This window comes from Gallus gallus, chromosome 4 (genome assembly GCF_016699485.2).
Source record: "Gallus gallus isolate bGalGal1 chromosome 4, bGalGal1.mat.broiler.GRCg7b, whole genome shotgun sequence".
NCBI classification, from domain to species: domain Eukaryota; kingdom Metazoa; phylum Chordata; class Aves; order Galliformes; family Phasianidae; genus Gallus; species Gallus gallus.
The window spans coordinates 82,681,021-82,707,526 of record NC_052535.1 but is presented as its reverse complement, the minus strand read 5'-3'; the positions used below and the strand labels follow the sequence as shown (position 1 = coordinate 82,707,526).

The 26,506-nt window shown below is 40.9% G+C and overlaps 1 protein-coding gene across 4 annotated transcripts; it reads right to left on the bottom strand.

The window, feature by feature from the left end:
• Window positions 1-1,980: 1,980 nt before the first annotated feature.
• On the bottom strand, window positions 1,981-25,211 carry NELFA (negative elongation factor complex member A). Of its 4 annotated transcripts, NM_001397019.1 has the most exons (12): window positions 24,953-25,211; window positions 24,572-24,836; window positions 18,818-18,989; window positions 17,138-17,299; window positions 16,150-16,239; window positions 13,241-13,371; window positions 13,008-13,077; window positions 12,081-12,169; window positions 10,988-11,099; window positions 8,670-8,926; window positions 7,644-7,743; window positions 1,981-6,130 (listed from the first exon to the last, which is right to left on the bottom strand). In NM_001397019.1, the coding sequence occupies exons 2-12, from the start codon at window positions 24,821-24,823 to the stop codon at window positions 5,946-5,948; spliced, it is 1,620 nt and encodes a 539-aa protein (NP_001383948.1). In that variant the 5' UTR covers window positions 24,824-24,836; window positions 24,953-25,211; the 3' UTR covers window positions 1,981-5,945. The 4 variants fall into 4 exon arrangements, with proteins under 4 accessions (NP_001383948.1, NP_001026338.2, XP_046796180.1 ...); NM_001031167.2 differs by having other exon boundaries at window positions 24,572-25,211; XM_046940224.1 differs by lacking the exon at window positions 16,150-16,239.
• Window positions 25,212-26,506: the final 1,295 nt, after the last annotated feature.

Below are 26,506 nucleotides of genomic sequence, written 5' to 3'. Positions count from 1 at the left end.
TCCCACACCCCTTCTTAGTTGATGGACCTGAGCCACATACGAGCACCCTCAGCGGCCACCCTCCCAGCTGCATTGGTTTTGTTGACCGTTCACTCAGCGCAGAGCAGAGGAGCTGAGGGAAGGCCTCATGGCGGCTGCAGCTCCTCACAGGGAGCGGAGGGGCAGCGCTGAGCTCTGCTCTGTGGCAGCGACAGGGCCAGAGGGAACGGTGTGGAGCTGTGTCAGGGGAGGGGCGGGTGGGGGTGTGTGGGAGTGAGGGAAAAGGTCTGCACCAGAGGGCACAACGGCTGTGCTCCGAACAGACTAATAGCTGTACGAGTCCCAACGGCCACACGATGGCACCACAGCTTTGAGAAGCGAAAGACACAGCGACGCTCTTCAGTCTCAATACGAAAACCATTTTCGCCAAACTAAGAGTGATGTTTTAAAATGGTACCAGCAGGAACCTTCCTAATAAGTGTTGTGTAGATGGAAGGGCAAAACCCCCAGCAGGGAAGCTGAAGTAATACAAGTAATACGTTCTCACAGTTACTCTGAAGCAAACACTTCAAAAAGGAGGAGCTGGAGGCATCTACCTTCTGGATTTAGAGGGAATTAAGAACAGTAAAAATGGCCGAAGGAAAGTCAGATTCTCCAGCAATAACTCCAGGCCATTCCCACAACCTGCCTCCTTCATGAAATACTTACTCACACTGTATCAGGAAGCAGTAAGTATATTTTAATAGCAAGTACTATTCAAAAACCATACTCTGGAACCAGATGGGAGAACCTCCTCTGGTCTGGAGCCACCTTGGAACACAGCAGGTTCTGAAAATGAGATCATCTCTGCTCACTCACCAGTTTTGTTTCATGCCTTATTTTTCCTTTCCTACCGTCAGAACACATTCAATGCACACCTGAGAGCGAAAGCTGGGAGAAGAGTTCTAAGTTCTATCTAAATGTATCAGGAATACAGGGAAGCATTAGGACAGTATCTGACTAGTTAGTCCGGGTCTTAAAAAGGTCAGTGTTTGGTCAGCCGTGAAACCTGGTATTAGAATAGAATCCTAAACATGTAATAAAAGCTCTGCTGCCTGAGCCAGCTATGCTGTCCAAAATGTCTAGTGACAGAGATCACTAAAAATAGATGAGTCCAATTCTGAATAGGCCATTCTCAGGAAGACAAGGCAGCCTGGCACGTCCTTATTCATGCAAAATGTATCAGTGAGTCACTCGCATGGACGCCAAGAATCTTTCACAGAACAAATGCTCTGTGACATAAGTGAAATGTGCATCCCCATCTACTCTCAGAGCTTTGTCACAAGTGTTTGAACAGAGCAGTTGACCTGGAACAGAATTTGCTTCCCGGCTATTTGATAAGGTCGATCCGACAGAAAAGAAAACCTCAGACTAAGCCTGGCACCACACAAGTGCAGGCAAGCGTAACAGAGCCATGTCACAAGGCTCCAACATAAGAAAGCTGGGCCGAGGCCAGCCACACACGTCTGTATCGCTCAGCATCGAGGAGTCAGACTTCGTGTTTATCACAGAATAAACCAGACTACAGTCTGGGAGCATAAAGACAAAAACAAACCACAGACATCTTCTGCAGCACTCCAAGACTGAGAGAAGCGGCCGTTGCTGTAACTCAGCCGCAGGAGGCAGACAGCAAGCAGGGCTTATTCCACACCTCCATGCCACGTGGGCCAACCATGCACTGCATACCTTCCTCGATCCACCAGGCCTGGGCTGTGGACTGAGCACTTAAGAATATACACAGCCACACACTGTGGAGGCTTTTCACCCAGGGGTAACCAGCTTTTGTTGGATCAGCCCAGAATGCAAAAGCAGGTATTTTGCTAACACCTCCCCTACACAGCTATCCTAACCAGCAAAACTAGTGCATGTCAGCATTGCTTCTGGAGATGTATTGCAATGCTGACATTACAATGTGACAAATTTAGCATGGATGCACATAATGGAAGTAATAAAAAAGTCTGCTTCCATAGAAAATCTAAATTTTTATTATACATACTGTATTACACTGAAAATACGTACCCAAAGACAGAATATTTTGAATTTACAACTGTACAAAAAAAAAACCCAAACAATAGAAAACATACAGACTATGCAATAGATGTAACATTTCACAAAATGACATTTGTTAAAGGCACCAGATTCCCAGAGGGCTCTGGCTTAACATTTTTTTAGTCTTTTCCAGTCAGATTACACTATGAGAATGTGATTCACTCTTAAACAGTATGATGTCAAAGTCTCAAGCTTCTTCTATCTAGACAACAGTTTGCACTTAGACATCATTTAGTGATATTACCAATTTCACACAGAGGTATCGAGCAACCACCAAAGGTCCCCCCCATTGCATCCAGTATCCTATGGCATTTAACTGAAAGATTAACCAGCAAAGCTACCAGTGGAAAATGAAGTTAACCCACAGAACACTGGCCCAACACAAGAATGTTAACCACACAAAGTCTCAACAGCATCGTATGGAGAGAACTACAGAGCACTAGAGCAGGAGAAAGGAGGAGGAAGGAATCTGTCATCGGCACTCTTGCTCAACATCCTCCTTGGGCTCACCTTCATTAAACTCATTTCACTTTCAAGTCTTCACTCATGAAGAAAATGGAGCCTGAAGAAACCCAGGACTTTGTAGGGCAAGTTCTTCAGAAGCCTGGGTATGTGTGTATGTGTTCTTTCCGTCCCCCACCTAACAAACTTGGACAGGACATGTAAAAAAAATGCAAGCCACTTTCATTGCTACAAGCCACATCGTGTTCGTTTTGTGCTCTGACATGCTCACAGGTGCTTCTTTACAAGCAAAGGCAATAGAAAATGGGAAATCCTGCCTTGCTGAGGTCCAGTAACACACTTAGGAAGACTGGGCTTGCTATTTCCTAAAGCTTCATGCTTGGGCAAAGGGGAAGAAGGCAGAACTAAGAAAACTCGGAACCACTTCTGTGGTCACTTGGTTAGTACATCAGCAAACCATTCTGGAGTCAGCAGCTGCAGCACACACTGAGCATCACTGTAAAGAATCCAGCTAACAGCTAAGTGACTGAATATTTAAGACAAAAAATATCAAGTTCCAGGGCCAGAGTGTTCTGTATGCAGCAATTCCACGACACCGGAATTTAGATGTTGGTGTTGCCCTGTCTGAATTGCCTGGCACACGACTTTTTCTCAGAACCAAAGAGCTCCACGTAGTTTCACTTCTTACCGTAACATTGCAAAAACTTCCCTTTCTTTAGGCATTTAAGAAACCTTTCAACATTCACAAATCAGCTCGCAGTAATGCTACAGTGTTGAGAGTCATAAAGTCACTTTTAAAAATAAATTCTTTTGCAGCGTCGTCTCATCCCAATAACCTAACAGAATCAAAAATATACTATGCTTCTGCTTAAAATTTCAGTATGTTGTGCATGACTTCAAACAGGCCTGCAGACCGACTTTGTTTCGCAGCAAGTAAGATCTGGTAGCAGCATGGTGGGCTTCCAACACACTACCTGCGTTTAGATGACTCGAATTCATTCTACAACGACTTCTTGAAGAGATGGACAGCTGTCTCCATCCCAGCACCACAGGTCTGAAATACAGACTTGTGCAGACTACAGGTTTAGTGAAGCACCTCCATTGATCTCAAGAAAGCTCAGAGTCAACACGCAGCAGCTGCTTCTCACTACCAAACTGCAAAGGATCTTGAATGAGCAGTTTACAGTAACAGCACCTGCCCCTCAAGCCAGCCAATCTTCTAAAACATTTATTCTAAAATTACAGTTGGTACTTGCAGCTTATCTAGCAAGTAGGAACATTTAAGACAACTATAATACATGTTTAAAGAAAAATGGTCATCACAAAAAAAAAAACCCTTTAAAAATCTGAATGCAGACAAAAAAGGAATGTTACTTTCTTTTACACCTTTACTTTAAAAGATGAATACTTTCATATTCTACTATTAGCCCTTACTGTGTAAGATAAAATCAAATAAGTTACAGCCATGAAAATGCAATTTTACTGAGCTCATTCTAAAGAACTAAAACCCACTACTAGATTTCACTTGTCAGGCTGGTTTCTAGCTGCTTAAAGGAAAAAACACACTATCAGAACCAAAACCTGCATTGCTTCTGAAACGGGCTAATAAGATGTAGAGGAGAGGTCCCAGTGTGATGGTTAAATGTGGAGCCTAACGTTCACACTAAAACATGCACAACACTCCGCAGTGTTAGCAGATGCCATTAAATGACCTGCCCACTACATGAGCTGGAACATTCTGTATATTTGCTTAAATAAAATTAAGGAATCTGTAATTTTGGTCACGTTTTAAAATGCTGTAAATACAGATTCTCTTTCACTTACGCTTTCCCTCTTCAGTTGGAAAATTAGTTTGAGAAACTAAAAGTAAAAACGCAATAAAAATTTTCCAATACAAAATATTCTAAACAATTACCTAAACATCTTATTATGTTACGTGTGCTGAAGGGATTTGGTCTGCTTTCTTTTCAGAAAAAAAGAGAAAAGCCTCATTTTTGTCCTATGAGTTCCACTTTAACATGAACCTCCAGTCAGCTTAAGGTACCCTCTCAGTGCCAGAAAACCCACTGTGTTGCTCTGTGTTGTATGTCTTCCTTTCAAGCACCATTCCCAACTCAGCACAGCTCTACACACAAGCACTGGCAGAAACCAGATGTTTAAACCAAGTCTCCCTCAGAGAATGCAAACAAGTCTTCAAACAATGAATCCTGAACTATGTACACAATCCCTCTCAATAAACGCAAACAATACTTGAACATTTAAGGACAGGTGAAACTACTGGTGTGAACACAGTTGTGAAGATCAAAATGTGCTTCTACTAGAAGGGGATACATCTAAGGCACATTTATATGCCAGAATAACTGCAGCCACGTTAATGATTATACTGATAACTACACAGGCAAGAACCACAGCTATACTCATTCTGAATTTTTTGGATAAGGCAATCAAGCACCTTATGACTGCCCAACCAAACATACATTACCACCACCTCCTAATCATCTTATTCAGAGATGCATCAACCATCTCCAGGGCCATTAAAAACAAACAAACAAACAAAAATGCTGCAATCAGTCTTGATATGTTCTAGCTTCGTTTCTACCCAGACTGTTTGAAGGACTTGCCATGCAATAGTCACTGATAAGCTTTTACCCTAAGAATGACATGGCAAACAACTATAATTTCCACACTGCAACAGCCCACTGCTACCTTTCAACTTTTCCCTGGCTTTGCTATTTTCTCCATCAGAAAATGATATTCAGTTTCTCTTGATCTCAAGTAATGCCAAACATAGGTTAACTCATGCTGTGTATGGACATAGACAATATAGCAAATTAAAGATACTCAATCCCATTCTGTGCCTCAAGCATCTATAAGCTGAACATACAGTGGGTACCATTAGACACTAGACATCTATCACCTGCAGTATTTAGTTATACTGCAACTGAATTACAAAATAAAGCACCCATGTGGTGCTTTAAGTGCTCATGGAACCCATGTAGTCAAAGAAAATAGTTTCTTTAAACAATAAAGATCTGTGCCCTTGTTTAAATGGTAAACTGTGAATGACTGTGCAGTAGTCTTCCTTCAGGTACTCAGAAGTAAACTGCTCCCATCTTTAATCTTTCAGTTGTGATCTCCTCTCCTCATTCAGCATCTTAAATTGCATTAAAAAAACAGAAGAAACAACCACCAACCACTCCCTCCCTAAGACCACCTTCTCCAGATAATAAAAAAAAGAAAAAAGTAAATTCAACACCATCTTCTGCATTCACTGAGCCCAGTTAGGTTGAAGAGCCACAGCTTCTATGCTGGAGGGTAATAAATGTACACATGAATGCCATTTTGTACAGTTGACATACTCTATGGGCTGGTTGACTCTAAGCTTGATTTGGTCCAGTCTGCTGTTGCTGCATCTCTTAAGAAACATTAGTAATAGGTTTGTACTTCTTGAATCTGGTCCATTCACCAGTAGCATAGTTCATTTCAAAGACTGTATCAACCAACATAGTGGTGCTGCCAGTGCCATCCGCCTTTGGTAAATCTTCTGTATGCTCACTAAGTTTAATCTGAATGATGTCACCTTGCTCTTGGCAAGGGTTCTCTGTGAAAACAAAAACAGAAACAAATTATACATTTTGGCATTATGAGAAAGCGAAGAGCACTGGATGGAGACTCAAAACCTTACACTGAAAAAAAAACTCAGTTTTTTCTATTAGTTCTGGGTTCATCTCTACACCACGTGGCCACAGACCTTCTTCACTCCATACATCAGGAACTTTATTTCTCTCATAACAAAACCAAACCTCAAAAGATAAACTTCAAAGGCAAAGTAATTAGAAGAAAAAAAGTGAGTCAGTACAGGGGAAGCATGCCAATGCCTCAAGAACTGTAAGCTTTGAATTCACTAAGCTTGAACCTACCAAACTTCCTCTATTTGGGATACATTTCATAGTTTTAAGAACTCAGCAGTTTTTAGTAATTGTGGAAGCCTTAACAGATTCATTGAAATCACTAATCGATAAGGCCTGGTTCCATTCCAGCACAAGTACCGAACGTTACACGTCCAACTATTGGAACTGACAGTCAGGAAAATAAGGAATATCCTCATTGGCAGTTATTTACCCGACTTTCAATAAGTATTGACATTACTAGTTAGAAATTTGTATTATTTACATATGCATATTCACATATGTAAAAATTCATATATACAGGAAACACATTAACACTATCAAAATAATGTTCACCTCACATCACAAAAAATATCAATACAGATATTAAGGTACATCCTGGTACAGCATTCTGAAGTGGTATCTAGTAGCAAGAGCACCCATGAACGTAATAAACACAAAACTTTCTTTAAGCCCTGGGATCATCATAGTAACTCTATCCTGGCTATCTTGAATGATGCACTGCACTAACCCAACGCGTAAGCCACATTTAGACTCCAGCACTCCTGTGACAAGAGTCCTCAAATACCAACCTAGAAAGCAGAGCCAGTGCAGATGATAAAGTTCACTTAAAGACTCTTATGCTCCTTCTCATCTTACATTTAGTAGATGGCTGAGTAGAACAGTCTTGGTCTATCAAGGGCAATATACAAGACCAAGACGACAGCTGACCTCCCTATGATTTTCAGCACCTACACCTGAAGTAGGAGAAAACAGCTGCTACATTTCTAATGCTTCAGAGCTAGCGAAGAGGCTCTGTATTATGCAATTTGTACCTCAGCTTGCCATGAAAGAATTTAGTGTTCTGTCTTGTAGACAGAATACTAGAAACCCAATCAGCCTGATCAGTGTTCCACTTGGATTGGCTTGTGTCTCCTCAACTACTATGCACTATTACATGCGCTTGGTTCAGTTCTGTGTATGTTTTGTGCTTAGTGGCCGCACTGAGATGATTCTATTTTTATTATAAAAAGACTAAAAAACTACTTCCAGGTAGCCAAAACTTTAATCCATTAAAATAAACACAGTCCAAAGTAAACTAGATTCTAGCACACCCTGAGTGAAGGTAAAGCAGGAGACATGCATTCACATACACACATTTAGAAACACTATGCTGTGTTTCAGACTGGAGACTGAAAAACAAAGTAATTTAATTTCAATACATACCTCTGGATCCTGCCATGAATCCAAGTATAAGAGCCTTTTCTGGCCTTGTAACTTTGTTTGCAGTCTTGAACATTTCCTGTGCAGCATACATTTGCTCCCTCTGCAACAGATACAACAAATATGAATTCCAGCAGAAAAACAAAATAAACACCTTAACCTCAAAGCTTTTTACCTTTAATGTTTACATCTGACACTTGCAGCAGTGACAACTCAAATTTACACTGAAAAAGTAGGCACTTTAAACAGTTACAGAAACACATGCTAAGAGACCTGCTGTTTCCACACTATATTGTGTTTTTTATGACCTTTGTTAAAAAAAGAAGTGTCTCTACATTCTAAAACATGCAGTAATGTCAAAGGGAAAGTTTCCTTTTTAAAAGAAGCAAAGCTACTGAAGAGTCACAGCTTCTTAAGGTTCAGATCTTGCAAGCTGGGCTTACAGAGGTGCTTTGTGAAGTCTTCAGAGACAGTTGTATCTCAAACTGGTTACCTGACTAATTTCAACCATGCACGTAATATACAAACATAGGAGCAATAAGAAGCTTTAGGGTAAGTAACTTATTTATTTACATCTGCATTTCCAAGCTTTTAAAAACTGATAACAGATTTGGGGGGGAAAGGCAGGAAAAGAAAGAGTCTTGTCTTTGTTTTATTGATACCTTCATTCCTACCAGTGCAACAATGCAACAATCTCTTCTAGCAGTTTATGCTATAAGCAAGGTTAAAGGCACTGCTGGAACTATGCCTTTCTCCCAAAATTCTTTGCAACAAGGAACACAACATTGTTTTATGTAATGAACAGCAGGAAATAAAGACATCTTACTGTAACAGTAACGTTGCACAAATAAAAAGTTGTGATTAACATTTCATACAGCAATGCTAATGAAGCCACAAGAATACTTTATCTTTGGTTGTAAACAAGCAGCCTCAGTTACATTGTCAAATTTTTAAGTAAGATCAGTAACAAAAATTTGCTTTTCCAATCTACATCAAAAGCATCAGCTAAGAACAACCTTTGTTACTTACTGTAAGAGAGAGGCTTTTCTTCGGTGGTGGCTGTTGCTGAGTTTGAGGGGCCACTTGTGGTGCTTGTGCTGCAGGGGAAATGGCAGGAGGTGTGGTAGGTGTGAGGGGTGAGGTAGGTGTAGTTGCAGGTGGATTCGAGTTACTGTTGTACATGGGAGTTCTTTGCTTGAACTGTGCAGGAAGAGTTGTGGTAGCATTTGGAGCTGCAGGCTCTTCAGTCTGTCTGTTAGTCTGCAAGGCCTCTCGTGCAGAACCAGCTGCAGGAAAAGCAGAAATTAAAAATATAATCCACAAAAAAGGCTCAGCATCATCAATGGATTTCAGAAGGATCTAAAATTTCCGATTCTTCTATTTATCATAATGACTCTATGCCATCTAACACCCATCTGAAAACATGAAGAGCTAGCAATCACTTTTATCAGTTAGACAGTGATGAGATTTCCAATATGGATTACACTGCATTTAGAGGCAAATTTCATCTTTGACAGGCATGAACTAAACTTAATCTACTTTTTAACATATGTTGCTATAACATCTGTATGCTGACCCCACCAAGTTTGTCATATTGTAGTTTTGATTTCTGTGCAGCAATTTTTTTTAACCTAATGCAGTCTCAAACAGTAACAAATACTGAAAATACATAAATATTTAAACAGATAAAATTAAAATCAGTCCCCAGAATAATTCATTTAAACACTAACTGCTAAGAGGGCTAAAACCCTCTCAATATTAAAAAGTTGATTTATTCGCCTGTGCTCAGCCATCCAAGGAAGTTCCTATTCTAAAGCCAACTGCAGCCAGAGGTAAGGTATATCACAGGTTACCACATTATCCAGCAGACAACAGCCAGCTGGTGCACGTTCCAGCCAATCACGTTCTCTTACAGCTCTCTGATATACGTACAGCTACTTACACATCTTCTACAAGCCTCATGGGACTTAAACTAACTTACACTCATCTGTGTTCACAAGAGACTAAAAGGCAGATACAGACCACAACTCAGCTGATGCCTTTCAGATCAAGTTTTAGGGAATGTGAAGGTTCTAGTACTCTCATTCATCCAGGCACGGATACAGCACTGGCTTTAGCAACATGGCTTTTAGCCAGTAAGATCACTAGCTACCCATTAATTTTGTACAAATCTCTACTTTTATTACCATCTTCATCTCATGTCAGAATCAACTTGCATAAAGTAACATACATCTTAATTACGCAACATCAGATTACACGAAACCAAATTCACAGATCTTTAAGAAAATAGCATTCCTTGTCTGTATGGAAAGCTAGAAAAAAAATGAAAGAACAGGAGACAAAGACAATAGAGAATTCTAAACCAGGCTTTTTCTGATGTGGAATACACTGCCAATGCTCTGGAAAATAATACTAGCTGCTGACAACACTGATGTGCTTTTGGCTGCATTCCTTCCAGAGATGCCAATTTTCTGTCAGAGAGATTTGCATAGACCTTCAGAGAGATTCTGAACTGTTTCAGAGCCAAGTTAAGTGATTAGTTTTTCTGTATGACTTTTTCTACGGGAACCAACACACCACAGCTCACGTAGGCAAAAGCTACAGTAACATTTAACACGCAAGAACAAAAATAACACAAATTGCAGTGCTAGTTCTCTGTTAACTACAAGCTCTGGTAATTAATCCCAGTCACGGACATTTGTTACTGCAAGCTGATATGCTCCTGTAAGACCGTACATGCAGCAGGGAAGGAAAATTAAAGGCAAGGGTATAAAAGGGTTGAGAAAAAGAATTTCTACAAAAGGGTGTGGTTTTCCCCCACCTCAAAATATGCAGGAGCTCAGCCATCATAAAAAGGTAAAAGGAAAGTGGGAAAGAATGCCTGTGTCAAAGTAAACTGTACTTTTTTCTAAGAACATATCTGACACTTGAAAGCAATTACCTGTTCTTTAAGTGCATGGAGATGGGTGTGTGTATATTGAGTGTACGCTCTAAGATATATATGTATATGTATATATATGTATCTACGTATATATCTATCTCACTAGTGTTTCTTTGGAAATAAAAAAAATATGCTGTATTCCCTATAATAGGGACAAAAAAAAAAGCACCCAGAAAATTAAGTAAGCAAAGCAGTTAGCCATTGTTAAGTCTTAAAAAAAAAAAAGCAGCATTTTCTTTGTTTCTTAGGTACAGACATTTAGGTCTGCTTAGGTTTTCAGATTGCCAAGAGTTACAGAGTTGAAGGACAGTAAGTTGGTAAACAAAAGAAGTCAGCCAGGAAAACCAAATAGAATCAGAGGTGTTAAGTTCCAATAGCAATAAAAATAAAAATGTGTCTTATTTACCTGGCTGTGTTTCAGAACTTGGGATGTATGAGGAAGATGGCACCACACTGGGAGTAGCAGGTAAATAACTCGTAGAAGGTAGTGCTGGCTCATTGTTCAGTGAGCCAAGTTTCTGTAAAACACAAAAGTGTTATGCCTGGTAAAGTACCTACAGAAAGAATGCAAAGAAGGCCTAACCAGAAGTAAAAGCTTAAGTAAGACTTAGTCTCCACTCAAACAGGCAATCAACACCAATGTAGGACACAGATACCATCTTGGATTAAGCAAAAGGAATCACTGTTCTGTGCTTAAAGCACAATATTGTGCACATTTCATAAAGACAAAAAAAATACCATTAAGAGAAGGAGTGGCCGCCTCTGAGCTTCATGGGTCTTAGGAAGAGATTATAAGCCAAGGGTATTTTGGACAGAAATCAGTTCCTTGTATTTCTCCTTCCCTTTCAGTAGTAATGGGGCTGGCTTAGACCTCATTATGTGAGACCTCAGAAGCTGCCTTCTAAATTAAGCATCATTTTCACAAGATTACAAAGGAAAATGAAAGAGAGAACCCCAGAATGGTAATAGCATAGAGGTTCTTTTTTCAAGCCAGAAGACAGATGAATTTTGAAGACTTCTTTTTTATCTACACATATTCAGTTATCCCTTCTAGGCACAGTCCAATAACAAGCATCCATGCCTCACTGCGTTTCTTAGCACTGTTTCACCAGAGTCACAAAGTATGCACAGTGATACTTGCAGGTGCCCCTGAAAATAACAATGTCTCTAGGTTCAGGGAACCTTCCTGTCCCTTACCTCTGACAAAAAGTGGTAGTCCTCAATTGCATAAATGCCATACCTCATCATAAACTTATAGCAATGAACTTCACCACGATTCTGGTGTTTTTTTTTTTAAATATTGTTCAAAGATATTACAGTACAGCTCTGAAATAATTACATGACTTGGTTTTTCTTTAAAAAAAAAACATTTGAAGTTTGTTTCAACAACTTAGAACAACATCATTACAGCGCTTAAGTTTTAGAATAACGTGCATTGTGGTTTTCTCATCTCTTTTATTTGATTGTGTTGATTCTTTCCTCTGATGCTTTGTTTTTACCTGTGTAGACACAAGGCCAGCAGCATAATCTGGAGTAGCATTTTCTACTACTGTTTCTTCTTTGGCTTGTTTTTCCACCACTTCCGTATCTATTGCATAAAAACAAAAGTCAGTTCAAGGAAATACGTTTAAATATTGAATTTGATTTAAAGAGCAATCTAAAAAAAATCAAAACACATTTTCAAAGAGTCTGCTAGACCACGCTAGGTCTATATGCTGAAAGATTACAGTAATGAATATACAGTAATCTTCATAATCATTGGGTTGTTCATAAAATTGTTTAAGTGAACTATCTCTATATATATAGGATATATATCTCCATCAAGATGCAGTGGCTAATGCTAATTAGCCTAATTTTCTGATATTAAAAAGTACCAAGAACTTTCAATTGCTGTCTCAGAACAAAATGATTGCATTTGCTACCAAAAAACCCTAATTTTCTTTTTTGCAGAAAATGAGCTGCTTAGCACATCTTCCTGATATGCTTAAGTAGCACTGTCACTTGAGTAAAAGATATTATTCATTTGTTAAAATCTAAGCCACAACTCTGAAGAGAGATTTTTATGCTTTTGTTTTTAATCAAGATTACTTGGAATTTCTTTACTTGGCTATGGAACCGGTAGAAATAAGCACAGAAGATTCTCAGAACAATTTTAGATGTGAGACTAGCTTCAGGTATAGCTTTGCTGTGCAAAGCACAAACGGCTGGTTCAACCCCTTCACACTACTGAGTTAAGTTACTATCAAGGCACGTAGAAGTGTGACCAGCAACACCAGAGGAAAAAAAAAAAAGTGGAATTCCTCCCCTTAGGATGTTTTTGCCCTTTTTTCTTGTAAACTCAGCAGATGAGCCTCAACACATCAAGAATAAAACAAGCACATTTGCATGTATATTAACAGCCTTTGAAAGCAGTGTTCTGTACTAACCTAATGTCTTCCTTCTTCTCTTTGCTTCACGGCCAGCACCTACCATATCCAGCTCAGAGAATTCTAAAAGCTGAAGAAAAGAGTGCAGAATCTTAGCAACAGCAATATAAATTCAAACTATCTCAATACTATCCTTAGTTTTCTCTTTAACATGCTGATGCTTGATTCAAAACAGCACCAAAAGTTATTAAAATAACTTTTTGGGGAGGAGAAGTGATTAGGAATTCACCTACCTTTACTCCTCTTTCTTTACGCAGAGGTGTTCTTGAAGGAGGAATAGGATTTCTGTTTCCAGAAGGGTTAAATACACTCGGTGCTGAAGTACTCCTGAACGGAGCTTGTTTTGGTATTCCTTTGAGTGGTGCTTAAGTAAGATCAAAAAAAGTAAAGATTAAAATACCTGCTTCACTAATTACAGAAACACAATGAGGTCTTTACTTTTTCCCCTTAACACTCCCCCTAACTTCAGAAGGGTCTAAAATGGAACTCTCTACAAAATAGTAAACATCCTTCAAACTTCAGATTGGGTTTTACCCTTCAAACAAGGACAAAGTCACTCTCCCCACTAATGTTTGCAAAGTTTAAGTAATTTTTACTACAGTTCTATCTTCAGTATTTTTCTACACGTTCTAACTGAAGTAATCAAATCAGCACACTGCTATCAGAATATACTCTTCTACATATATCGATACTTCCCTTAGTTACAAAAACAGAATTCAAACCCATGAAAAGCTATTAAGTACCAACGTCCTGAACCCTACTACTTTCAGTTACTCTTTAAACTTCAAGATATAGTTACTTGGTAAAACTGTATCTATCAAGAACTCTGGCCAAAAGCTGTTACAATTCTCACAACAGGTTATCCAGTGCTCCCACTAGCTTCCCTCCTTTCAGGGAGCTTATCCTTTGTGCTGAGGAGTCTCAACATACCACACACTGTGCTAGGACTAAAGGGTCAGAGTTAGACCTATTTGTGGATGCCATGACACGCAGAACATCACGACTCACCAAGATTCACAGTGCATTTGTGGAATACACTTTTTCTTTTTTATTATTCAAGGCAAGCTTTTGCAGGATGATCAACCTACCTACCTTTATATGCCACAACACATAGCTGCCTACTTCTGGGAGTTAAGAAGGCAGGAGAGCCCTGGCAGCACATCACAGCTGAAGTACTGTGATACACCCCTCATCAATGGTGCCACCACTTGAGGCTGGCAGTTAACACCACACAACTCCTGTGCAAGAATGTACTGTCAGGGGAGCCACACCTGAAGAGTTCCTAAGCAGCACAGGAGCCACCCCGGCTCTACCAAAGTGTCCCAAATCACCACTTTTATGGAAAGCTACATCAATCCAAATTTAAATTCTTGGTTCCTCCACAAAACTGACTATTATGCTTTGCACCTCTGAATATAAATGCACAAACGTGGTACTGGAACAAGTCTCCCACAGAAGCAGTCAGAGCTCCAACCCTGCTGCAGTTCAAGAAGCATTTGGACATTGCTCTCAGAAATACGATTTGAATTTGGGATGGTAATACAGGGAGCCAGGAGTTGGACTCGATGATCCTCATGGGTCCCATCCAACTTGTGAAATTCTGTGATTCTACAACTTCTACATCCAGGCTCAGAATTTCCCCAGTTCCTGACTACTAAGACACAAAGGAACAAAAGCACTAACACCTTGGAGTGTGGAGAAACGAAGAGATAGCTCCAAAGTTCCGCAAGGTGGGATGCTGCCTCAGGTGAAGATGCTCTTTAGCAAGTTATATTACTCTGCAAAGCTCAAATCTTTTGTAATCCAGTGGACTGATGAATTACTGTTTCACAGAAGGGTTTAAAATGCTGGAGCTATGGTTGCACAGGAAGTATTTAACTTAGCTCCATACTGCAAACAAAAGAACTTACTGCCACAATGCTCAGTAGAAGTTGCTACACCTATGATGGTGCTTCCCCAGACTATACACTGTTATCCCTCAACATCACACTTAAAATGAGCACTGAAAACAGCATCTGTTCAGCATTGTAAACCCCAGCTGGTCCCATAATTGGTATTTCTAGAAACTACCTGACTCTAAAGACTGGCTTTATTATTCAGTGGCTTAAATAAAAATTACAACTCAAAACGTCAACAGAACTGACAGTCAATTTTTACACTGTGACAATTTTTAGTTCAAATTACAACTACCCTCCTTGCATTTCCTGCACAAACACGTGGCTAAGCACTCTGGTACTCAAACCTACGTATTATATGCATCAACGAAGTACATATTAGCTTCTAAACATCACACCAAAAAATACTCAAGTTTTACATCTCAGCATTGTACTGACAGCCAAAAAAACTACCATGTTATTTGAAGTGTTACCGATTTCAAACCTGCTTCCTACTCCTAAAACTTATTAAAAAACAATTATGCAATTCTGGAACTTGAGCGAACAGTTGAAACTCTTACATTAATAGCTGTATGTGTTTTTCATGTCTGTTAAATAGAAGCCACACTAAACAGTCCTAGCTACTGTAAGTGTACCTTCCCACTAAAATACTGTGCTAGTTAACAGTTAAAGTAGTTAAGAATATCAGAATGATTTGTTAGCTCTTGAGTGCTCCTCATCCCTGCTTGAATCTGCGTGATTGAGATTTATTTGCACTTTTCTTATACCCTATGTTTAAACTATCCTCTGCAGTAATCATACATTATTCCACGCAATATCTTTATTACTTCCCCCTCTCCTTCTCCATGGGGAATTACATAAATACAAGTTAGATTCAATTCACTTCACAGTAGTTCTGAGATCACAGGTTACTGTGATCCACTCACTCTGCTCCCTCTTGGAGGAGCACAGCTTACTCAGAAGTTATTCCTGGATTAATGCAAATTAAGTTCTTACTGAAGTCTGTAGGCATGATCTAGCTGCACGCATCTTAAATAAGCATGGCAGCTACACTGACATCTAACAAAAACACCACCCTTCCTTCTCATAAGACTTGTTAAAAGCATTCAAATAGCAGTAAAGAGACAAAGAAGGAGATATATCTTTTGCTTCAGAATGAATTAAGCTTTTGTAGGAAACAGTAATTTTAGTCTTCAAAGCTATTTTATCAGATTTTCTTTCAGTGAAGTGATATGAGCGAGCCATACTTGTTGTATCAATCTTTTTGACCAGTCCCCTGCCCTTGGCATGAAAAGGCACTCCTGCAGTCTTCTTGAGCTGCTGAGCAGTTTCTGTTGCTATAAAAAGAAAACAAAACCCAAAACTTCAGTTATTATAAAGTCTGTGCTAGAAAATCCATGGCTTCCTATATAAAATGTTATAAACTAATATATAAAAAAAAACTGTGAATATCAACAAGAACCATATTGTAATTAAAAACAACCAAGTAACTTCTGAGCTACACAGTACATGGAGAAATGCAAAACAGGTACAACTGCAACTGACAGGATGATCAGAGCTACAATAAATCATTAGACAATTTATTCAACAAAGACTGAAATAATTTAAGCTCCACATAAGATTGAGATGTAACATTTTCATATAAGATTTACAGCTTTCTTAACACCAATTTCTAGGGTCACATGCAAGAAAGTATCAAGCTGCTCCAACACAGCAGCAGGTTCAGGAAACTAATTTAAGATCAGTCAGATTAGCTACCAATATATAAATGCATACATATGCTGCCTTTTGTTAGTGAAAACTCTATTGGCTTTCACCCCCTATATAGCCATACTGAGCAAAATGAAGCATTAACTAGCAGCTCTTGCTCCCTGTTGCAGAAACATATGGCGTATTAAATTGTTACAGGAGCTTTCACCAAAGCTGTCCCTCAAGCCCTCACCACTGACTTAAATATACTTATGAGAGAACATATCTGTGCTTTAAAAACATACAGCTTTTTGTATCCCTTGAAGTCTGAACAGCATTTAAATCAAGATTAGCATCTTAATATAATCAAGGCCAGAATGACTTGCACCTGCTCTTCCACACATGCTATCAAGAGGGTTTTGAGGTGCTATAAGAAATGTGACTGCAAGAGATTTTGGCATATGTCTCCACACTGCACAATAAGACTGACAAACTTTCCTTCCACTGTTGTTACGCAGTGTTATAACTGGCTGTAATACTACTTACACTTCAGCAAGAGTTCAGCTCGGAGAGTGGCACTTTTAGGTTTCCTTTTCAGCTGGAAGTGTTTCACTGGGGGGGTAAGTGGCCCCGCTAGTGTTGTCAAGGCATTTTTGTTTAAGTACTGGCATTCCAACGGCAACATAGCTGATGTTTCACCTTCACTTACTGCATAAAGAGTTAACACAGTACACAGGGCTATAAGCATCTCTTTGACAGAATATCACGAAATATTCTACAACTAGACTCTACAGGTGTTTATTGAAGTTTAAATAACTCATTTAAACAGCATGAGTAATTGAATTCTGATTTGAACAGTACACAGCCGGTTATTAGGGTGTATGTTTTCTACATTAAGTTTGTAAGCTCCCATACTAACTACATCTAGTCAAACAGCAGGAATTTTAAGTGTGCTATAGTTTCAAGATAGATAAAAATGATAAATTCCTCGCTTTCTTTCATAAACTACCCATGAAAAGGAAACAACTGAATGAAAAGCCAAACCAAAACTGTGAACATACAAATGATCATAGAATCAGAACAGTTTGGGTCAGAAGGTACCTGTAAGATCATCTAGTTCCAACCCCCTGCTATAGGTAGCAACACCTCCCACTAGACCAGGTTGCTCAAACCCCTACCCAGTCTGGGACTAAACACCTCCACGATGGGGGCATCCACAACCTCTATGGACAACCTGTTACAGCGTCTTACCACCCTCATGGTGCAGCATCTCTCCCTAACATCTAGTCTAAATCTACCCTCCTCCAGTTTAAAGCCATTTCACCTCGTCCTGTCACTACATGCCCTCATAAAGCATCCCTCCCCAGCTTTCGTTCAAGTCACTGGAAAGTGACTTGAAGTCCACCTTCACCGTAGGCCACCTTCAAGTACTGGAAGGCCACTATAAGGTCTTCTTGGAGCCTTCTCTTCTCCAGGCTGAAGAGCCCCAACTCTTTCAGCCTATCCTTGTAGGGAAGGTGCTCATTTGTTCATAGAAAGAACCAAGTTTGAGTCATTCCATTATTGGCTTATAGCAGTCCTAACACCAAAGTCACTTCTGACCACTAATGCCTACGGGTTTGTTTTTTTTCCTGGGCAATTTGCTAAATCAAACCCACCTAAATAGGAATAGCTTCGCTAGCTGGACATCAGCAACCCAATTCTTCTTTTGACTAGTCCCCTACTGCCTCCATTTGTTGGCTAAAGGAAGACTGAACAGAGGGCACCTCACGTGCCCAATGCAAATGGTGCTGCTCCCAGACACACAGGGTACTGTAAAAAAAAAAATCTCACTACTGTCTTTAATACAACAACATACAAGACAGAAGTATATTAAACTGTTACTGCAGATTAATAAGGTGAGCTGTTACTACTTAATGCTGCACATACAGTCTGTCTACAAAGCCAGTGAAACCACATTAACTTCTACGTTGCCCTTTACAATTACGTAGGGACCTGACATGCAAGTTCTGATGATTTGTGGAAAGATGATTTAAGAGGTTACCATTCCTCAAGTATCACAGTTGCCCGTTCAGGAATATACCAGGTCATGAACTGTGGCAGTTGAGAGAAGACATACTGCTTGTCCCAGCACCAATACCGCTAAGATACCTCAACTGCCTGAGCAGAGACAGGCTATTCCTGAAAAGAGGTGTCATATATCTATCATTTTCAACAGACACTTACCTTTTTCTCTAAGTTCTCCTAAAATATCTTGAACATTGGGATTCTGTTCTTCAAGATCAAGGTTAAGGGAGCCAGTATCTGGAAAGGATTTTAAAATATCAGCTACCATTAAGACCCAGGGGTCTGAATCCAAGGTAGCGAGCTGGACAATTTCAGTCAGTGCCCCCTTCATCTAACAAAAGAAGAAAAAGAAAATCAGCCAATTGGAAACAGTTTTAAACAAGCTGAAGTTGGGTTAATTTTATATTTGTTAGACACTAGGATAAACATGCACAATGTTTTACTAGTAGGGAAGGGAAGAGGGAGACTGTGTCACAGTTAAACATTAACTCTAGAACAAAGCAAAGAATTAACCAAGATTTGTTTTTAGTGTAATTTAACAAGTGCATTTTGAACTTGTGACAGCTCAAAGCTTTGTTCACTTCAGATAATTTTCACTAAACACAAACCAGATTCTTACAGTATTGTCTTGGTACGTTCTACAGCCCACTTACAACTCCATGTACCCACACCTTAGTCAGTGATAACAATATTCAACTACAAAACAAGTTATTTAAACAGGCATCTAAATGAAGATGGACCCCCTCTTGTGGTACTGAACAGTAGCCAGACTATATCTACATCACATCAACATAAGCCAAGTCCTCAGAATTTTAGTTAGGCCAAGAATTATGTTTCATACTAATAAGCTGCTCCTCGACAATATCTGCTTATTGAAGTTGTGTACCCAGCTCCTTACTACCAGAAGTAGCAAAGTTTTCCACCTAGCTACAGCTTCAACAGTGAGAAAGATATATTTTTCAATCATCTATCTTTAAAAAGGTGAAAGAACATATGAATAAGATTGTCACAGTCATTTTTTTAATTACTGACCAACAAGTGATAGCATTATGGAAAAAGATAGAGACCACAGCTGGAATCTTACTGAGTGTATTATGAATTCTTACACCAGCATTCATAGCCAGCTTAAACCCCCAGAATAAAGACTGAACTCCTGTTTCATTGTTCTTCTTATGTAAGCATTAAAAGTATTAGCTTTCTGAGATGCAGCATGTCATCTGTCAAGCAACATAACAATAAAGCCGTGGAAAGCAATTTAGACACACTCTGTCTGTATGGTATTAGCATTAAAGGGGTTTTACTTAAGTACAGGGAAAATATTTCACTTTTGACTTCTCACAACCCACTACGGCACATGTAGCTAATTACTATGGCTACCTGTTTCTGAACACAGGTTTCTGACCAGAAAGATTCCTCTTCACCTTAATGCTGTCATTCTTTCCCTTTATTTAGAACTGACCTTTTCTCGTATAAAAAGATTTCATAAGCTTAATCTAACACAACTCTGGGAAATGAAAGCTAAATTTTTGCCCTCCATTTTCCTCCCAACACTTATAAACCTCAGCTCTCAGAGGCAGACAAACATTGATATTTCCCAATCCCTTTCAGTCACACAATGTTATTGCCCTCTGACTTCAATCAGGTATAAAACAGAGGGCAGTTTGTCCTTTAGGCATTCTTGTTTAAGGCTCATGTTAACGCTTACCAATGAATCAGATCAGTTATTCAGTGGAATATGAGCATCTCCCAACAGTGCTACTTTACACGTAACACCTCAAAACGTGCAATGATAACTGATGAAGCTATGGCTTATTTCTAACTTGTTTACCAGCTAGACTCTGGATACCAAAGGCACACACAAGTGTGTAGAATACAATTTCTTCCATCAAAAACTCAAAGACAATGGTTGGAAGAAAGATTTCTCCTGTATCCTCCTAATTGATCCTTCACATCTGCTTCACAAAACTCATCCATATAGCAAATAAATAAATAAGAGCTACAACCTGTACTATTTACATTCCTACCACAGCTCTTGTCAAGCAGTTGTACCCACACTACATTCAGTTACAGCCCAGGCACCTAACGCTGTCCAAGCACTTGCACCTCACAATTTTGGTTCCCTCAAGGAAAGAGTAGAAGAACAACTTGTCTGCCTTAGTACTGGACAAGCATCACTACATCACAAAGCCTCACAGCAGCCTGAGAAAGAGCAGTCACTGTCACACAGGCAAGTGATGCACACTGAAAGGCACTGCAAGCTCAGCTGAGACCTCGCCTGAGTACAAGCTTGCATTTAATGAGCTTGGATTTGAGTTCTGACCCAGGTTTTTCTTCAAATTGTGATTTTGATCCCCCCTTTGCTGTTGAACCCACAGCTGAGAAAAAGCTGCAGTTTGAGAATTTGTGAGATGCAACTCACTAAGAAAGAATCCTACATTTTTTTCCTACCGAGCACAGCCATAATCTCAAACTTATAATTAAGATTGCAACACTGGGTCAAGCAAGAGTCCAATCAGCTGCAACCAGCATCTTGTTAAGCATGAACATCAAGATCTGAAGCAACATGTTCTGGCACTTCTCTCATCTAAAACCCAGGGATCTTAAGTACTTTTCTCAGCCTGTTGGCATAGGACATCACTAGAAACATGAGAAGAAAGGATCAGGCAGGATGGAAAAAGTCTGGGAACAGAGACAAAGGGAGATTAATAATGGCTGTGCAAGAAGAGCATAAAAACAGCACTGTGGGAATGAGTATTTTAAAAAAAGGAAATATTACTAGGAACACTAGGAACTGAGTCATAGCTCCAACAAGACTTCTTGTAAAGCAGACTCGTTAATTTGCTTTCCATTAGACCCAAATTGGCATGTCGCTGTATCTTTAAACAACTGCACTGGCTAACAAAGCCAATCAAGTTTTAAACTTTCAGGGCCACAGAGAAGGTGGTGTTTAATAAGTATCTGTAATATTATAAAGCATTTTCATTAAGCTAAAAGCATTGGAAAGTACAGTATTAATATTTACTCAATTCAAAGCTAAGATGGATCAAATAGCATCATTGTATATGCTTTGTATTTTAATCATGAAAAAGCATAAGTGGCCAAGAGTAACACTAGATAAAAATAAACCCCATTACATCCAGAAAAACAAAGAACATTAAGTATAGGCCAAAAAGAACTGCCTGCCTCTTCTGATGAGGGAAGCAAAAGCTCAATCCTTAGTGCTACTATTCCACAGCTCCCACCTCCATGGTTAGGAGACTCCTGCTTCATGCAAGCAAAGAAAAGCCTGACTTGTGCTCTCCTCTCCATAGCTACTGTCCCACTGCAGGGACAGGCAGTGCCTCCCTTTCACCATATTTCATAGAGCAAAGAGGTACACAGTCCTCTTTCCAGTCTTGACTCTAACATTACTCTGACTCTGAAACTTGCCATTGTGAATCGAGTTAACAGGAATGTAGCAGACAAACCAAACAGAAGCGATATCTGCCAAAATCACCACCAAAACTCCGGTCAGCACTGCAGTGAGCATTAGGCATTGTTTAAAATAAGCATGATAATCTAGAAAAAAAATAGCAGCAAAAAGCTTGGAGGCAGAGAGATTTGAGAGCTTGCAAATTCTGCCCAGAGAACTGCAGCAGGAAAGGATATTTTTGATAACTGCCTACAAAACACTTAACTGTGAAAATGAAAATGGGAGCCAATTATTCTTATTAGTCAGCAGGAACAAATAAGCTGTAATGAGGTTCACAGCATGATAAAAATTCAAGATTATTACTTATCCCACAGGATTAAGACACTAATATGTATACAATATTTGGAGCAGCAAATGAAAACATATAGTGTAAAACTACAGGATATTACATTTGAGAAGAAATGTATCACTTCAGCTAAGGACCCAGCTTTCAAGAGAGACCACTGAAGATTTGCTTGTCTAGACTGCAGCCTTCACAGAGATTTAGAAAGGACCAGCAGCCAATTAAATCCCTTCTAAGCCACGTCATACCACACTTTTCTTGATTCCCACACAATTTTTTACTCAGATGTCTGTTCCCAAATTGTTTCCATGTTATATTATGCCAGTTAAAATGCTATTATAAAGAAAAAAATAATTAAAAGAAAGATGTTTGAGAAGAAAACTAAGTTCAGTCTGTTATCTGGAGAAGGGAATATTGTTTAACGTGTTGCATAACACACCTCTATCACATCCTGCATCCACTATGAAGATACCTAAAGTTTTTACAAAGCTGATGCAAGATATTTTCTAACACTATTAAGTTTTCAAATGCCAGTTCAGTACTCCTCACACATCATCTACAGACTGGCACATGGCATGGAAAACATACATATGACTTTCCAAAGGGACTAATAAAACACTTCCACAGTTGAGTTAAATCATTTTCACATGTGGGAGTGATTTCTGAATGAAGAATTTTGCTTTCAGGCTGTTACAGGTAAAGGTTCCTCAATTTGAATCATTTTAAAGACAGGTTTTCTTTTTTTTTTTTTTTTTTTTTACAGTTTTTCTACACTACTCCAGGTAATTTTCACATACAAAACAGCCTGTGTGAGTTTATGTGTAGTCCCCAATCCTCATGCATTTTCAACTCACAAGTACATAAAAGCAAAGCACATAACCAGAATTACGTATTATCTCCCTACACCCTGCCTAGTATCCATATAAATAAAGTCAAAGCAGCTGTGTCCTATCCCAGGGACTGATGCAAGCACAGCTGAGGTGCAGATTACAGAATCACAGGGGTAGGAAGGAACTTCTGGAGATCACAAAGTCCAACCCCATGCTGAAGCAGGTTCCCCACAGTAGGTTGCACAGGAAAGCATCCAGGAAAGTCTTGAATATCTCCAGAGAAGGAGACTCCACAATCTCTATGAGTAATTAAACGTGCACTATCTCCATAACCATAACCACAAACCATGCCACACATGGCATGAGTGGAAATTCCTCAACTTAGCAGAAGAAACTTAATGCTTCTCAATCATTCTTGCCCCAGTCATCAGCAGCTGCAGTTTGGTAGGAATAAGCCAGCTGCAGATGAGGTATGGTCCAGGACCAGTGAAGGAGCTCTTCTGGACCTATGAAGCCTGCTCACAGTGCCAGCTGTACCCCAACTAGGTAGAGAAGGAAAGCAACAGCTGTTCCCAGATAGATAACACAAAGCAAGAAGTTTCAGGTCCTGCCTGAGGGGAAAACTGACTACAGGAAGTTGAGGAAAAACACTGCTGAGTGCAGACCCCAGACCTTCCATTCCCAAAGTTTCAGCACTTGCTGCTGTCCTTCCTAAATGGGAGATGCTCAGCTCACCTACGCAGCCAGCTGCTACTACTGGGTAAGGAGGCACCCCTACACACATCCCTGTGCCCTGCCTGCAGAACCGTTCCACTACTCCTAATCCTGGAACAAAAGTGGACTACGAAAACCCCTCTTATCCAAAGCAGCAGCAAAAGCACCAAGCCTGTATCATAACTACGGGTCTGTGTGGAGATGTGAGAAAGGCTTTGGGTCCAAACTGCTTTCAGAAGACGAACACCAGCCAGATTCCCAAAAGAGCAGCAAAACCCGCGCTGCACTCCTTCACCGAGGGGAACCCGAGCCCCCACACCACATTCCGGGCCTCAGCCGACGGCTCTGCGGGCCGAGACCGCGCTTCCTCCTCTCCCCAGAAGGAGAGGAGCGGGAAGCGGGGCTCGGCCTCCCCTGCCCAGCGCTGCCCTTGAGGCGCGGCCGCCCCCTCCCTCAGGGCCGGCTCCAACCGCCCGCAGGCCGCGTAAGGCGGCGGCGGCCCCACGGATTACGCCTCAAAAAATAACGAAGAGAAAAAGGCGGGTGGAGGAGATGATACCAGCACTGCCGCACCCCTCCCTTCTCCCCTCACGATGCCCCCACACGGCGCTCACCTCATCCACCGCCCGGCGGGGCAGGTGCAGCATCCCTAACAGCAGCTTCAGCTTGACGGCCGAGGAGAGGCCGTGAAAACAGAGGCGGATGTTGTCGATCACCGACGCCGTGAGCAGCGAGGCGATGCTCGGCGGCGCCCACAACTCGTCCGTGGAGCCCAGTTTGTTGTGCAGCCACAGGCCGGTGTCGCTCTCCCGCATCGACGCCATCTTGGGAGCAGAGCGAAAAAAGAGAGGGTTCTCCACAGGCATTTTATGTAGACACCTAAAGGAGGAAGGGGGGGGGAGGTGAGGACCCCTGCGGGTCGCCGGCTTGTTCGTAACCCAAAATGGCGGCGCCCTATGAGTCTGCTTTAGGGAAGGCGGAGAGTCTTCCGTAACCTAAAATGGCGGCGCCCAGGCGTAAAATAGCGAGGCTGTTCTCCTCTCCCGTTCAGATGCAAAATGGCGCCCACCATCGCGGTTCTTCCGTAACGCAAGATGGCGCCGCATTAGCGCAGAGATGTTTTACTGTCGGCTCCCGCTCACTGCGCCTTATGGCCTTCCTTAACGTCCCGAGGGCTCTCGTGGGCACTGAAGGGTCGGCAACCAGGAGCCGCGCGGCGTGGCTCCGAGACAGAAGCCCGCGCTCGCTCCTCCCACAGCCCGACGCGCGGAGCTGAAGACGGGAGGAGGGCCGAAGCCCCACTGCTAGCCCGCCCTTCCGTCGCTGGGCTGGGCCTCGGCCTCCTGCCGGGCAGTTGGCAGAGCACTGGACAGCCCGAGGACTGCTTTCTTCACAGGCCTCACGTCTGCCGTTCCCCTTTAGCGGCTCCTCAATGGTGCCCATGAGGCCCTGTCAGCGCCTTGGCGCTGTGTTTCTGGCTAATAACGAGTCAAAGCGCATTCAGCTCCCTGTCTCTGGGTTCCTCATCGCTCGCTTAGTCTGTCAGCCTTCAGTGTTCCTTTCAGCTCACTGGCACAGTGAGCTAGGTGACGAAACCCCTGCAATGCTGCCAGCTGACTACAGCAGGGAGTGCTTTTTCCCATCTTTTTCCCTGGAGATTTCTGTGCTGGGTGCCTCAGGGATGTAGGAGGGTATCTCTGTGCCTGAGATGAGCGGTCGGTGCTCAGAAATAGAGGCTTATTAAGTATGCATTCATATTCCCTCATGATTCAGCTCCCTGTTATTTAAATATGAAAAATTAATCCATTGCTTAAGTCCCAGAAGACTTAGAATTATCTGTGTGTGGTATAAACGGTTCATTTTAGTGTCTGTAGCTGAAAACAAAGTAAAGCGGAGGTGGGAGTCCGCAGCAAACTCACTTTTGCTGTTCTAAGCTTTTGAATGCAAACATTTTCTTTACAAATTCCTCCTTATGAAGGAGGCTGTTTACTACCTGGCTTCTCAAAGAGAACAGAGCAATTATTGCTGGAGAGCTTTATGTTCTTGATGTTCTCTCAAGACTGTTGTGGAAAATAGAATCATAGAATTATTAAGGTTGGAAAAGACTGCTCAGATCACCTAGTCCAACCATCAACCCATCACCTCTATGCCCACTAAACCATGTTAAAACTCATGCTGTTTCATTGTTATGAACTCCTGCACTTTGTTTTTACTAACACCCAAATGCTAAGTTCTTAAAACTTAGGCACCTGCTTAACCGTAGGGCAAAATCCCATTGAGTTCACTGGAACTGTTGTGTGACAGGAGGGTGAGCTTTGGACTGCAGATTGCCTGGGGTGGTGAGTATGAGTTTCTGTACTTCATGGAATCTTCCTCAGAATAAAGTCTGATTATAAGGTCTCACTGATAAGGTTATGGATTCTGCTACGAGAAAGCATTCTGAAGGTAAAGCATTCTGAAAATAAAAAGTGCAGTGTGGCACAATTGTGGCAGAATTCCCCAAATCGATTGTGGCATAATTTTAAAATCTCATTCCTAATCCTGCTTTG

What these genes read in the sequence shown, in the direction of transcription:
- NELFA (NM_001031167.2), bottom strand. Translation starts at nt 24,823, where the DNA reads ATGCCTGTGGAGAACCCTCTCTTTTTTCGCTCTGCTCCCAAGATGGCG. An exon ending in AGAAAAGCCTCTCTCTTACA is followed by an intron (nt 7,744 to 8,669) that starts GTAAGTAACAAA and finishes TATCTGTTGCAG; the next exon opens with AGGGAGCAAATGTATGCTGC. An exon ending in ATTCATGGCAGGATCCAGAG is followed by an intron (nt 6,131 to 7,643) that starts GTATGTATTGAA and finishes TTGTTTTCACAG; the next exon opens with AGAACCCTTGCCAAGAGCAA.